The 13,690-nt window shown below is 39.0% G+C and overlaps 1 protein-coding gene across 1 annotated transcript; it reads right to left on the bottom strand.

Annotated features, from left to right (window-relative positions):
* Positions 1-1,788: 1,788 nt before the first annotated feature.
* Positions 1,789-13,197, bottom strand: csf2rb (colony stimulating factor 2 receptor subunit beta). Its single transcript, XM_061026986.1, has 15 exons — positions 13,023-13,197; positions 9,765-9,934; positions 8,675-8,792; positions 8,383-8,576; positions 8,116-8,270; positions 6,463-6,607; positions 6,067-6,199; positions 5,821-5,975; positions 4,715-4,848; positions 4,437-4,620; positions 4,221-4,317; positions 4,020-4,086; positions 3,827-3,906; positions 3,583-3,745; positions 1,789-2,767 (listed from the first exon to the last, which is right to left on the bottom strand). The coding sequence occupies exons 2-15, from the start codon at positions 9,868-9,870 to the stop codon at positions 2,354-2,356; spliced, it is 2,145 nt and encodes a 714-aa protein (XP_060882969.1). The 5' UTR covers positions 9,871-9,934; positions 13,023-13,197; the 3' UTR covers positions 1,789-2,353.
* Between the last annotated feature and the right edge of the window lie 493 nt (positions 13,198-13,690).

Below are 13,690 nucleotides of genomic sequence, written 5' to 3'. Positions count from 1 at the left end.
CGTGTGTGCGTGTGTACATCACACTTCAGGCCACCCCTGCATAAGTCTGTGCTCCAGTTGGGCCACCCCAGTCAAAAAAGTCTGGACACGCCCCTGCCCATCAGCAAAACATAAGTTTAAGTAAAGATTGAAAAGAACATAAAGTGTAACTCAGCCTGTCGTGCTGTTAGGAGCACGTGGTGCGATTACCTTGCAGTGGTATCAAAAGCATGCTTCAAATTATGAGGAAAGTTTTCAGACTTCTAAAATAATAATAACAAAACATGTTTATTTTAACAGATGTGGGGTCGACGGGCATGTTCAGCAAAGTGTTGAATTGTGTCTCATATGTATGGATAAAATAGTATCCAAAAGATTATTCTCTATCTTATGGGTTAGAAAAAAAAAGCTCTGGGAATGAAATACATCACGGAGCCTTGAAATAGCCCCTTATTGTCCAGACTGCCTTAGAAGACATAAAACTGGAATAACTGTCTGTGTTTTAGTTTGGCCTGGATTCCCTGATGCACAGTAGTGAGGAAACAGGAGGCCTTTGAACAGGAGGTTACACAAGCATCCGTGCGGCGCCGCGCACTCCCTACACCTTCCAGCGCTTTTATTTTCCTGTTTTTATGTACGACAAAGGACAGGGACATGCTGTACACAGACGACAAACACAAGTCATCAAGTGTACACACTTTTCATCAACACACTTTAGTCCTTTGTCTTCTCTCTTTCCACTGATGAAGAGATGATTATAGGAGTCTCTCACTTCTTCACTCAGCCAAAGCCCCTTCCTCTGCGATGGTGTCTGTAAAGATTATGTCTGTTTTCTGTGGCTGAACATCTGAAAAAAAAATCCACAAATACTCTGAAAACACATAGAATCACCTTCCTCTCACTTCTGCTACTGTACCGTAGTAAAATAGATGATTGAGTTGAGCGTCTTTGCAGGCATCGTGACATGTTTGTCGGTGTGTGCCAGACCGCTCCTCCAAACCATCAGACAGGACGTTGTACCTAGCGATGGCTGGAAACAAAGGAAGTTGATATCAGCATGCCTGGAATTCCACCATTGTGTTCTTTCTACTGAGACAAAAAAGACCCCGCAGATGCTTCTCTGATTCACAACATGTTGTATAAATGTGTCATTTAAAGCATAGAAATATCACAGCTACATGAGTGCAGGCCACAGACACTCACACTTGCTTCCAGACACTGACAGACCATTAATTCTCAGCAAAGCCCTGCCAGGTAAACAGATGTGCAGATAAACAGAGCAATAAATTAGATAACACTGTGTATTTTTTTCTTCATGTGTTTGTGTGTGTGCATTTGTGTGAGTGAGAGAGTCAAGCAATAATCCCCCATGAAGACAGATTTTAGTGTTCTAGTGTTCAATTTGAAGAGTATTTGAAAACTTGGAAGGGGTGGTTTAGCTCAGTTGGTGGAGCAGGTCCCCCATTGCACGAAGGCTATGGTCCTCGTTGCACCCCATATAGGAGGCTATGGTCCTCGTTGCACCCCATATAGGAGGCTATGGTCCTCGCTGCACCTCATATAGGAGGCTATGGTCCTCGTTGCAGTTGTTGCTGATTTGACTCCTGCTCCTGTCGCTCTGGTCCTTTTGACTCCAGCCGATTTCAATATATTTTGAAACACTTAATATAGGCTACTTACTAATAAGACTTAATAAAATGTAGATTTTTTTTTATTTATTATTTCAGCATTGTTTCAAATGTATTTGTTGGCATTAACCCTTTGCTAAACTTTGCATGCAGTGCACAGACATCATAAAAGTATCAAGAATTCCACACGGCGATATTATATTTATACATTCAGCAATACATACACTATAACATTGACAACAAGCTCCTAACTCACACACCTGAGTGCAAACACGCATACATGACCACTGCAAACATGGCAGTTAGCCCAGTAACAGACTTCCTTAATAAAAATACATTTTACATAATGCTACTCCTTGCCTCTGCCGAGAGAGACACTAGACTTGAGAAGGGGAAACATTTAAATATACAGTATATATATATATATTTTTTTTTTATTTATTTATAACAGTTATTAAGAATCTATTGATTAAAATAGTTTTGTATTTTATAACTGTCACTGATTTTTGCACATTTCTCAGAGAGTAGGCAGGCATTTAAGCTCTCTTTAGTTCAGATAAATATTAACTCAGGTCAAATGGTTCTTTAAAAATCTTCTCTTCTGTTGAACAGCCCACTGAAATAAGAAAATGTAAATTGCTTAAACAGGTGAAAAGGTTATACAAAATATTACTGATTGATCAAATGTTGCATCTTCTGAGAATATCTAATAAGTCTATTCAACACTCCAGGTTACTCTGCTGTTCTTATGTGAGCTCTTGGGATGTAGGGATGTGGCAGTACCCAGAGGCTTGTATGGCGCCGCCCTGAGGCCAAGAGGTAAAAGTCACTGAGGTGTAAGCTGTTGGTTGGAAGCTGCTGGTGGGCTTGCTGAGGGTCGGCTGGTCGTCTGTCTGGTCCGGCCATGGTGAGGTGTCTGGACACTGTTGGTCCTGTGCAGCACTGTCAAGCCTGTATCTGTTTGGGACCGCGTCACTGTGCGATACAAGATCCTGTGTTGAGCAGGAGATGTTTCGGCCAGACAGACCTACATAACCCTCCCCAAAAAGGGTGAAATTCAAAGGGGTAGGAGATACAGAGTCGCCTGAAGAGGTTTCTTTTGCTTCTTGTTTCTCTTCACACTTCTTTACATCCTCTGAAGTCTTGTTTGGCTCGTTTGACTGTCAGATAAAAAAAAAACAAAGCTAATGATCAGAACATTTAATAGTTAAAAAGTAATAACAGTTCTTTGATAACCTCATCTGCCATTAAACAGAATGTCATGTAATATAGCATGTCTGTATGTTAAATATGAAGCTGCAGTTAGCAAACTCTACAACCAATAGGGGGAACGAGGAGTAAACAGCTACCCTGTATTTCTTAAGTAATAAAGCATTTGTATTTGTTGTAATATAATAGTGCAATACTGTGATATATAAACAAATCTGTTTGATACCAATTTTAGATCTGAACTGTAAATACAGACAGCTGGCTAACTTGGTTTAGCATAAAGACTTGAAACTAAGAAACAGCAGGTCTGCATTTTCATATTAAGCTAGCATTTTATTTTATCTCACAGTAATGTGATAATTAACAGTCTTACATTTTGGTAATTACACATATTCGCGACAAAAAATACCAATCCCATATTTGTCTGTAAAAATTAAGCTACAGCTAGCAGCTGGTTAGCTTAGTTTAGCGTAGAGAATGGAAACAAAGGAAAACAGCTAGCCTGGTTTTATCTATATGTTAAAAAATATTTCTACCTGTTCCTTTAAACTCTACTTATTCATCCATTATTATTTGATTCAAATAAACTGTATTAGAAGCTAGACTACTTGTTGTCAATGAACATGACTCTTAACAACTTGGGCTCGCCACAAAACAGTCAGGTCCAACTGAATCAAAATTCAGAGCTAAATGTCCGTGCTTTGAGACATTTTTTGGCACCTGAATGCCCATTAGATGAAACTTAATGTGCCTGTGACTAACTGACCTGACAGAAGATGTAAGGCCCACTGAAGCTCAGTGAGGACGTGTCAGAGCCTTTAACCTTCTCAGCAGAGATGATCAGGTTTTTGTGGGTCCAGCAGCCCTCATCCTGTTCCAAAATCTTCCCTTCAGTGTCCTTGGTCGGCCAGAGAGACGCAATAGAGGAGCTGAAGGGAGAGAGATTGGAAACTGTTACTGATGTATACCAGAGGATCGTCGGCATATTACCTAAGTCAGGGCCATATTACCATGTAGACATGCTCTCCGAATGTTGCACTTTGCAAAAGGATGTATTCTCACTCTGCATGAGGGTCCAGCTGGTGGAAGACTGATACAAAAAATACATCAAGAACTAAATAACAAAATCAAATAAACAATATACAGAATAATCCCTTGGTACACCTCAAACTGAAGAAATTATGTCAATCAATCAATTCTCACCTTGATCTCTGACAGGATTTTACTTTTGCCTGGAGATGGAACTGAATCCACCCACAGAATGACCCTCCTATTGGTTTAAAATGTAAAAAGAGCTAAATATATAGATAAAATGGCAGGAAAGCATGTCAAGTGCTTTAGCCTATTGCTTTCATGCATTACAAAGAACACATTTCCTTTTTAAACATGATTTAAAAACTTCACCTGTGACAAGTTGGGATGGTGCAGTAGAGTGCGAGGAACACCATGGCTACAAGCAGACCAATGGAACAATAGATCAGGCTGTCTATGGACAAGCTGGCTAACAGGGAACAGAAAACATAATAGGTGCTAATTTTAATCACTATAATTCATTCAATAATACAGTTATCAGAAAATAATGTCTTGGTGCTGTCTGTTTTTGTGTGCATGCTGCAGTACCTTTATGAGAGGTCCAGTCCACGGGATGGGTCCATTCAGACGGGATTCCCCCGTACATAGATTCTTTTTCAGGGTCAATCAGGGACCTGACCTTGACCCTGTAGTGCTGGGATGAGACCAGAGATGACTCCAGGATGGAAAGGGACGTGGAGACCCCTGAAACGTTTACAGTGTCTGAACATCCCTGAAAGACAAACAAACGAGAGGTTTGGTTTTACTGCACAAGCTGAATTTTCCAATCATGAATGTGTAAGAGCATGCTGTTTTAATTGTCTCACCTTTTCCTCTATCCTGTAATAGCAGACCTGATATTTCAGTGTTACTTTGGCGGCTATGCTTGGAGCAGTCCATTCCACCCTCCAGTTGCTGCCTACCTCCCTCACCTTTACCAGCTGTGGAGGGTTGGGGCGAACTGCAAAACACAGGAAGTCATGACTGAAAAGCTGATTATAAATTTGGTTTAAAGTAATTATTCTCTCAGTGAAAATGTGTCTTGTTTAAGCAAAGAACACAGTTGAAAAGCAACACATGAATGTACAAACTACAGTTAACATACAGATTTTTGTTTTCAAAGGTTTTCATATATACATTATCACCCTTTTAAACACATACCGTACATTACAGTTTTAAACAGAGGAACACTTAAAGATTGTAATGAATAAGATCAAACATTACATGTTTTATTGCTGTCGAACATCCTATTTACGTATAAAACATTGCAAACATTACGTTTCTGGAAGGGTTCAGTACTTATGCCAGGTATTAGGGTACAAGAAAACTGTGTTTGAGCCTACTAGAAACCAGACTAGGTTCATCAATAGATATATTCAGAATTCTGTAAAATATTTTTTTTTTCTAATTTGAATACTTTGAACGTTTGGCAATATTTAGATTTGGAAAAATTAACATAAAGATAACATAAGATTCACTGAGTACAATAAAGTTTTTAAAAAAGGTATAGAAACTTTTGTTATCAATGAAATGGAGTAACAGATAGGCAAATGTATTTAGTTATTTTAGTAAAATGTACAGTTTGTAAAATGACTAAAAAATGCACCCACTAAAAAAAAAAAAGTTTTATATCCAGCTTATTTTGTTGTAATTAAATATATTTCTGACTGAAAGTGTGTTGTATAACATGTTTCAACACATCTTGTCTATCAGCCTGGTATTAAACTAACAGGGCTGCAGTAGCTACCTTCAAACACTAGGTGGAGCCACTCAATCACAGTCACAGCTTTTCTGCTGGGTGCTGTGTGCCTTTAGAGCTTTTATCACCCTATTATGTGTTTTTAATTTGGCAGGGGATGTTATCACCCCCCTCCCCCCCCCCCCAACTTAATCTTCTTGATAGTATTGTGCGTTCTGTCTTTTGTCTACTGACTGTTCTCGTTGGGTTTAAAAATCCTGGCATTGCGTGTCGGTTGAAGCTCCAGCAGCAGATGCTCAGGGTCTGCGACAGTCAGCCTGCAGCTGAACTTCAGCGACATCTCATTGTGGTCAGAGGTCACTGTTGGGTTTACACAACATATTGCAGACCTGAAACCCAGATAAAAAAAAGTGGGGGATCATATGAGTGAATGAATGAATGACAACCAGCTGATATTTGACAGAATCACACTGGACTCACTGTGAAGTCCGGTTTTCTCGACAGGCCAGCTGGTAGGAAACTGTTTGAGCCACCTCTCTGCTCAATTCCCAGCTACACATCACCTCCTTCTCTCCATCCAGGACACAATGCAAACTGGGGAAGTGCCCTGCATCTAGAGCCAGAGAGAGAGAGAGAGTGAGGGAGTGAGGGAGGGAAAGAGAGACAGTGCTAATAACAACATCCCCAAGGCTCTAAAATTCTCTAATGCTCCCATAAAAATGAACAGAGGGAGAAGATTAGAAATGTGAGGAAAGGAGATAAAGACGGCCAGTTAGTTTCCTCTGACATATAAAAGTAACTTTATGCTCAAAAAGGCATCACGATGTTGAAGGCCACACGGGTTTAAATTGATCATAAATGCTTTCTTTGACTAACCGTTTTCAGTATTCCAGCTCACAACAGGACTCCAGTTACTCCACTGACCCATGTTGGCCCGGGCCCTTACCCTGGCTTTGTACCTGTGACCAGTGATCAGCATCTGCCTCTGTAATATGATGCTGGTGTTTGTGACATCCAATGTCTTTAGAAAGAATAAAAAGAAAGGTATGTGAATTGTAGATTACAATAAAGAAAGATATAATCAAAGAAAAAAATCTGGTAATGGTCCTTTAAAAAAAAAAAATGTACTTATTTTTTGTTGAAAAAGTTGAACAAATTATATGTATACAGACATGAAGGTGGCTGTGCTTCGGATTTTCAATTTAGCTTTTTGTGTGTGTCAATACTCAGAAAGCAAGGGCTACCGCTTCGGAAAAATGAAGCCACGACTGTAGTGTCAAAAACTGCAGTTCTCTAAATGGCCACTTGAGGCTGGCTCTAATAGTTAGTCCTTTCCCATTGTGCCCAATGTTAAAATGCACAACTGTAAAGCTAAATTAAATATGGTTAAATATATTATATTATATTAATATTATATTATTAAATATATTAAATATGGTTACAGCTAGGTCCAAAATATTTTTGGTTTACACCGACTGAACTCTTTCATCACCCACCTACCCACCTCTTTCATCACCCACCTACAGTAAGTGAAGCCGAGCAATATACTGGAAAGTTACTCCACACTGAATCATTTCTTCTGTTTTTTTTTTTTTGTTCATCCTCCTTCTCTTACATTATTTCTTCTTTGTATTGTTTTCACTGTTGTTATTCTTTGTTAAGCTTCTTTCATTACTTAGAAAAGCTCTATAAAAGTCTAATCAATAATTATTATTACTAAGTAGTTACAGTCCTACAGGTGTACTACAGATACACCTGCTAAAATGCCATATCATGTTATTATTGTCCTTTTGAGTGTGAAAGCATGACAACATTAGCATGATGCTGAAAGTACAATATTGCAGATTACAGCCTCACTAAAGCTTAAGTGGCCATAGAACCTTGCATTGTGGGTCTCTTTAATTTTCAATATGTTATTCATAGGCTTCATTGTACCATCACCAGAGCTCAGGCTTGACTTAGCCCCAGGGGCCCTGAGCCGGCACCAGTTTTCCTGTCAGAGGAAGTCTAAATATGTCCAAATATGATTTATAGACCACCACCAACTGTCTTTGCTTTCATTACTAAATACAAAACAGCAAATGGTTTAAACGTTAAATGTACTCACAGTAAACAGATTGTTTACTCATATATATATCAAGAGAAGTCAGTCAGAGTTGTCGGACTATGGGCAGCAGGGTTTTTGTTTTGTCTTGTGTGTTTGTTTTTTTTATTTATTATTGCTTATTTATATACTAGTGTTATTATTTTTTTTAAGTGGGATGGTTTACATACCCATGACCTATGAATTTGGACTGGTGTTTTGATGTTACTGGTTTGTTTGATTGTTTTGTTTCTGTTTTTATAGTATGCTTTACGTTTTGTCACATTGGTGTTTTACTTTTGGAAAAAATAAAGTACAAAAAAAAACAAAAACGTTAGGTTTAAAAACTAATGCATACTGACAAAAACTGTTTATTTTTTTTAAAGTCAAAAAGAGTTTGTCTCTTCAGTAACTGAACAAAGCATAGGTTTTTTTTTTTAGCTAACCGTCCAGTTATCCTGTGTTTCTGTCGTGTAGCTGAGCTGGTATGTGATGTGTTTATTCAGGGAGGAGGAGGAGGGGTAAGGGCTGGACCAGCTCAGCCGCCGGCCTCCATCACCTTCATCATGTGTGGACAGACTCTCTGGTGTGCGTGCTCTCACTGTTTAACACAAACATAACCAACAGTTACAGGGACGACACGACTGGAGTGTCTTATGACGTCACCACCACTGTGAAATGATCATCGATTGACAGCTGTTATCTTAACTCACAGTGCTGTGAAAGATCCAGAGTCCTGCGCGGGACTGATGAGCAGGGGGCCTTTTTGTCCAGGAAGAAGACGGTGTGTTCGATGCCGATGGCAAAATAAAGAGTTCTGATGTTTTGAGTTTTGAATCTGCACTGGACCATCCTGTGCTCACTTGCATCTCTTGGTCCTGCAGCCTCGTACGGCTCACACTGCACACTGCGGGGGCACAAACCCGCCGTTGAATGACAGAAAACCCAGGCGCCAAAATGACATTATCAAACAAGCCTATTGTGAAAATACATGTGTGTTCTTACTTTTCTTTTCCTGTCTTGAGCCAGAGCTGCAGTTCTCTCCTCCTGTGTTCATTCCACTCACAGTCAACGTGCGTCTTGTAGTCGTTATAGCAGCGTAAGGATTTCAGCAACGGAGATTCTAGGTTAGGAAGAAGACAAGTTTCCAAAACTTGCTAAGCTTATGAACTCTAATTTGTCATTTTTTGTCCTAAAAATATGCAAGACTTGCTTTCTGTAAGATAAGTTTTGCACTGTGTGTTTCCAGTTTTCCTTATTTGTAAATTATTTGATGCCGCTATCACTGAAAAGTTCCCCATTGTCATATCAAGTTTTTACATTATCTTAATTTTGAAATTCTAAATTCAAAGTATTCCAGTGAAAGTTTAGAAATATGAGTACAACATGCACTTAAAGCAGTCTAAAAGAAGGATGTTTTTCTGATAATGAACTTTTTTACTTTTTAGCTTTTTTCAAATCTAACCTTCACAAAACTCAATCTTAGAAGTTCTTGTTCTGTCCTAAAACACATGCACAGTTTATTAAAAGCATGTCCCAACAATGCTCACATACAAAGCTCTTAATGGTCAGGCACCATCTTATCATAGAGAGCTTATAGAGCCGTATAAGCCTTTCAAGAACATTAAGCTCCCAGAATGCAGGCCTGCTTGTGGTAGCTACAGCCTCTAAAATGTACTATGGGAGGTATAGCCTTCGATTATCAGGCCCCTCTCCTTTAGAATCATCTTTCAGTCATTGTCCGGGAGGCAGACGCACTGTACTTTTAAGAATAGACTTAAAACATTCCTTTTTGATAAAGTTTATAGTTAGGGTTGGCTCAGGAATGAACCAGCTCATAGTTATGCTGCTATAGGCTTAGACTACAGGGGGAACTGGCACCGTGAGCTCCTATCGCTCCCTCTCTGTGCATTCGCATCATATAACTGCATGTCGTTATCTGTAAATCTTAGTTACTAACCACATATTTTCCCTGGAGCTCCTGAGCTCTCATGTCTTGTAGGTTCCTCTGGATTGTTGGTGGGGGCGGCCTGCTGCTATGGATTTATTTACAACACTACACTGACCCTTGCACGTTGATACTGCAGGGACTTACCGTGTTGCAAGTTGCTGCTCTCATGGATGTGACAACTGTCTTGACCGGAGAGGGCAACCACAAGAGGGAGAACTGACCAAAGTGCAACCCACAGGAGTGGCATCATTACTTGGGTAAGATGGGGCTGGGAGCTCCCTCTCTGGAAACTGCTGTTTTTACACAAGAAAAGACTTATGGTGTACACACAAAGAGAGAGAGAGAGAGAGAGAGATAGTGAGACACACAGGAAGAGCGAGAGAGAGGAACAGATATTAGTATATTTACTTGAATTAAAGAAGAAATTAGTCATGACCGCACTCTACTTTGAGTGTGCACTTGTTGTGGGTTGTCATCCACATCCGCAGCCGCCTGCCTCTTATCTCTCTTTCTCACATGTGTGTGATGGAAAAGAAATACAATGTCTCCAGACACAGACACACATACAGTAACATAGTGAATAAATAAACATTAGCCACGGAGGAGCAGTTTTATCACACTGTTAAAAATATACAGGCTGGCACTCATCACCGGTCTCTGGAGAAAATGCGTACGCATTAAAAACGGCAGAATCTCTAAGAAAAGGCCTCTGGTGATGCTAACTGACTGGCCACAGTGAAAGACAAAAGTCAGCAAAATTTCCCCAAATTTCAACAGCTCTGACATGTTTGAATAAAATCTTCTGTCTGAGCTCGATTTTGTAGTATATAATAATAAGTAATGTTTCCTTTTAGTTGTAAATGTCATTTTTAAATGTTCTTTTCTGAAATGTGTTACCCAGTGGTGTGACTCTGAATAAAATCCTTCAAACACAAAAAAATGTAATGCCATCTTAAATAATTGTTTAGTAATTAAAGAAAACTAAAGAAAAAAACAAGTCAAAGAAAAGACTGTTTTATCTACATCTGTTGTCACCACCTGGCTTAGAATATTATTGTAGGCAGGTAATAATTGAAGTGATGACGTTCTTGTGACGTGAACGATAACGACCACTAAACTTCGCTGCGTGTAGCCTACTTGTCAAGTGCAAGTCATTTTCAATGTTTGGAACAACATAACGCAATTATTCTAACTTTTCCTTTTTGCTAGTAGCTACAACTGAGGAATGAGGAATGAGGGGTGAAGCACAATACATTTGAGTTCACAAAATGATTATAGGCGAGCAGTTTGTCTTGAGTAAAGGGAAAGCGGATGTAGCCGGCCGGTGGTGGCGTCGACCTCCTACTTGCCAAAAACCACACCAGCAAAGAAGGAGCTAACAGATCTAATAATGCCACAGGAGGAGTATGATGATGATGGTGTCGAGGCTGACGGAGAAGAAGAGTACGTCCTAACGAGCTCCACTAAAACTGTAAGTAAGCCAACTGAGTTAAAAGTATGCTACTTTGTCTCGGACTAACTACGTCTCGCAAACGGCTACTAGCTGGCCGGACTTTGTGAAGTGCTGTTGCCATAGTAACATTAGATGACTCTGCTTTACCATGGTGGCTGAGTTTTCTTTGGTTAAAAAGTATAGCACAGAAGTAATCCCGTTCCTTACATTTGAAAGGCTACTTATCTTATTTTTACAACCTATCCAAGAGACATTAATCTAGTTAAATGTTGTGACATTTGTTCCTTTTTTCTATTGGTTAAAACTCTCAATCACCTTTTTTATCCAGACGCCCTTAGCGCCCCCATTTACTGTTTATTGTCCCATTCCTTTACTGATTATGTTAAAGTGTTTAATAACAGCCTAATATCAAACTGATGATATAGTTGAAGATGAAATGGGACTAGGCTACTTCCAGATTAAAAAAAAAAAAAAAAAAAGTTTAATCTCCTAAATTCTTGATTTTAAATATTCACAATAAGACATTAATTGTTCATTCAGTTTGGCACAGGAATAGTAAAAATAGTATTTATAGCCGGAAATTATCTTATAGTATGAGTGTGCAGAAACCTTTCTGAAGTAACTTTAAATTCAGCAGAAATATGACGCTAAAGAAAGGAGAAGTCAAGTTAGAAAGAACAAGGTGAGGTGTGACAACTGTAGTGCAGAAGATAAATAGATCAATAAATAAATACAGGGGGATTTCAGGGTCTCTCAGGCATAACAGACTCCATTTGTGCCTTTTGTAGCTGCTGTTTACAGAAGCTGGTTTGGGGAAACACCCACGAGCAGCATGTGGGAAGCCAGCACTGACTTCAAAACCAAATCAACTTCTTTTGTTCTTTCTGAGGTGTAGCATGTCGCACGGTGCTGCTTGATGCCAGTATGAAACCAAAAACAAAGGGAGAGGATCTTGAACTTTAACATAATTAGACCTACATAAAAAAAAAAACCTTATAGTGGCAAATTCTCAGCAGGTACAATTTCTCAGCAGGAATGACAAAATCAAGTTCTTAAAAGAGTCACCATTATTTTTGTCTTACTTTTCTTGGTTGTCTTTGGAAATTTCAAAGTGCTTTAGCATGACAAGTAATAACATTTCCTGATTTCAATCAGTATTTTTTTTTATCCAAGCCACTCTCACAGGGGTCACCACAGTGTTTCCACTACCATTCATTTTTGGGGGGCGGCGGGCCCCCGGCTCACTCGCACTGTGCATTGCAAAGATGGTGTAAGCAAACACAGAGTCTTACTTAGAGTTAAAAAAAAAAAAAACATACACTCCAAATAAAACTGTGATTACTTCACCTCTAAATATTATAAACTTGATAATTAGTCCCCTCATGTTTATAGCATTAGCAAAGCCTGATATGGTTTTGTAAATCTCAAATATGTTATTTCACTATAGCTTTATAATGTAACACAGCAGGGGCAACACTAAAATCTTCTTTGCCTAATTGTTTAAAGACCCAATAAGAACATGAAGTCAGAATTTATGAAGCTTATAAAAAGATATATTTTTGTCTCCTTACTCCTAAAAATAAGTGTTTTTTATATTGTGCATTTTAATCTGTTAGGGGCCAGACCAGCTAACCGGACCAGCACTTACAGATAAACCTAGAGGGAAACAGGGCACAATATTGCGTAACTCTTGTGTCATTCAGAAAATTCTCTGTTATTCTATCTCACAGGATGTCTTCATACAGCCTGTTTCACCATAAGCTCTGAGATTAAAGGATGACCAAGAAGTACTCCTTTAAGATATATCTCATAACCATATACAAATCAGACCATTATACCTTCTTTTAAAAATATATATATATTCGGACAAATTTAAGCTGTGAAGTTAAAATGTTTGTAGTCTCAGTGCATTCAACAAATCCCTCACAGCAAACGTCCCAGTCTCTTACCTTACTTGATGAAGACTTGGCTCCTTTTTCGTTCATCTCTGTCGCCTTCTCTTCCTTCTTGTCAGCACACTCCTCACGAACACACTGGAGAGCTCAGTGGGAGTTTCCTCTGAAATGACTTCAGTTTCCTCTTTCAGTCCATGATGACACTTAATGACATTTCTTCAACATCAGCTAAATTCTGTTGTAAATAATGTGACAGTTTTTGGTTTGTGTGAAAACATTTATTATTCAGGAAGTTATTGTTTTTTTTTTTTAGGGGCGTGGATGTCTTCATTCAAGCAAAATACATGTAAATCATCATCCTGTTTTGGCAATATTTAGCACTCAAACCCTTTATTGAAAGGTGTTTCGACAATGAATAGAAATATAATCTGCAAAATACTGTTAACTGATCACACAGGCAGTGACATGTATTTTTTTCCCGTACATTAACGATAGATCAAAGCTTGATCCAATGCAACTGGACTTGGTTGAAGATCTTGAAGAAGTTTCACCTCTCCTCTGAAAGGCTTCTTCGGCTCTAAGCTATTTGGTGGACGGAGCTCGAAATAAAAGCCTGTGGCTTACATTTCTAGTCTGTGGCTTTTATTTCTAGCTCTGTCTACAAGTAAGTTTGTAACTGAAGAAGTCTTTTGGAGGAGAGGTGAAGCGTCTTCAAGATCGTC

This window comes from Labrus mixtus, chromosome 20 (genome assembly GCF_963584025.1).
Source record: "Labrus mixtus chromosome 20, fLabMix1.1, whole genome shotgun sequence".
NCBI lineage: Eukaryota > Metazoa > Chordata > Actinopteri > Labriformes > Labridae > Labrus > Labrus mixtus.
The sequence above is the reverse complement of the archived record's forward strand: the minus strand, read 5'-3'. Positions and strand labels throughout refer to the sequence as shown.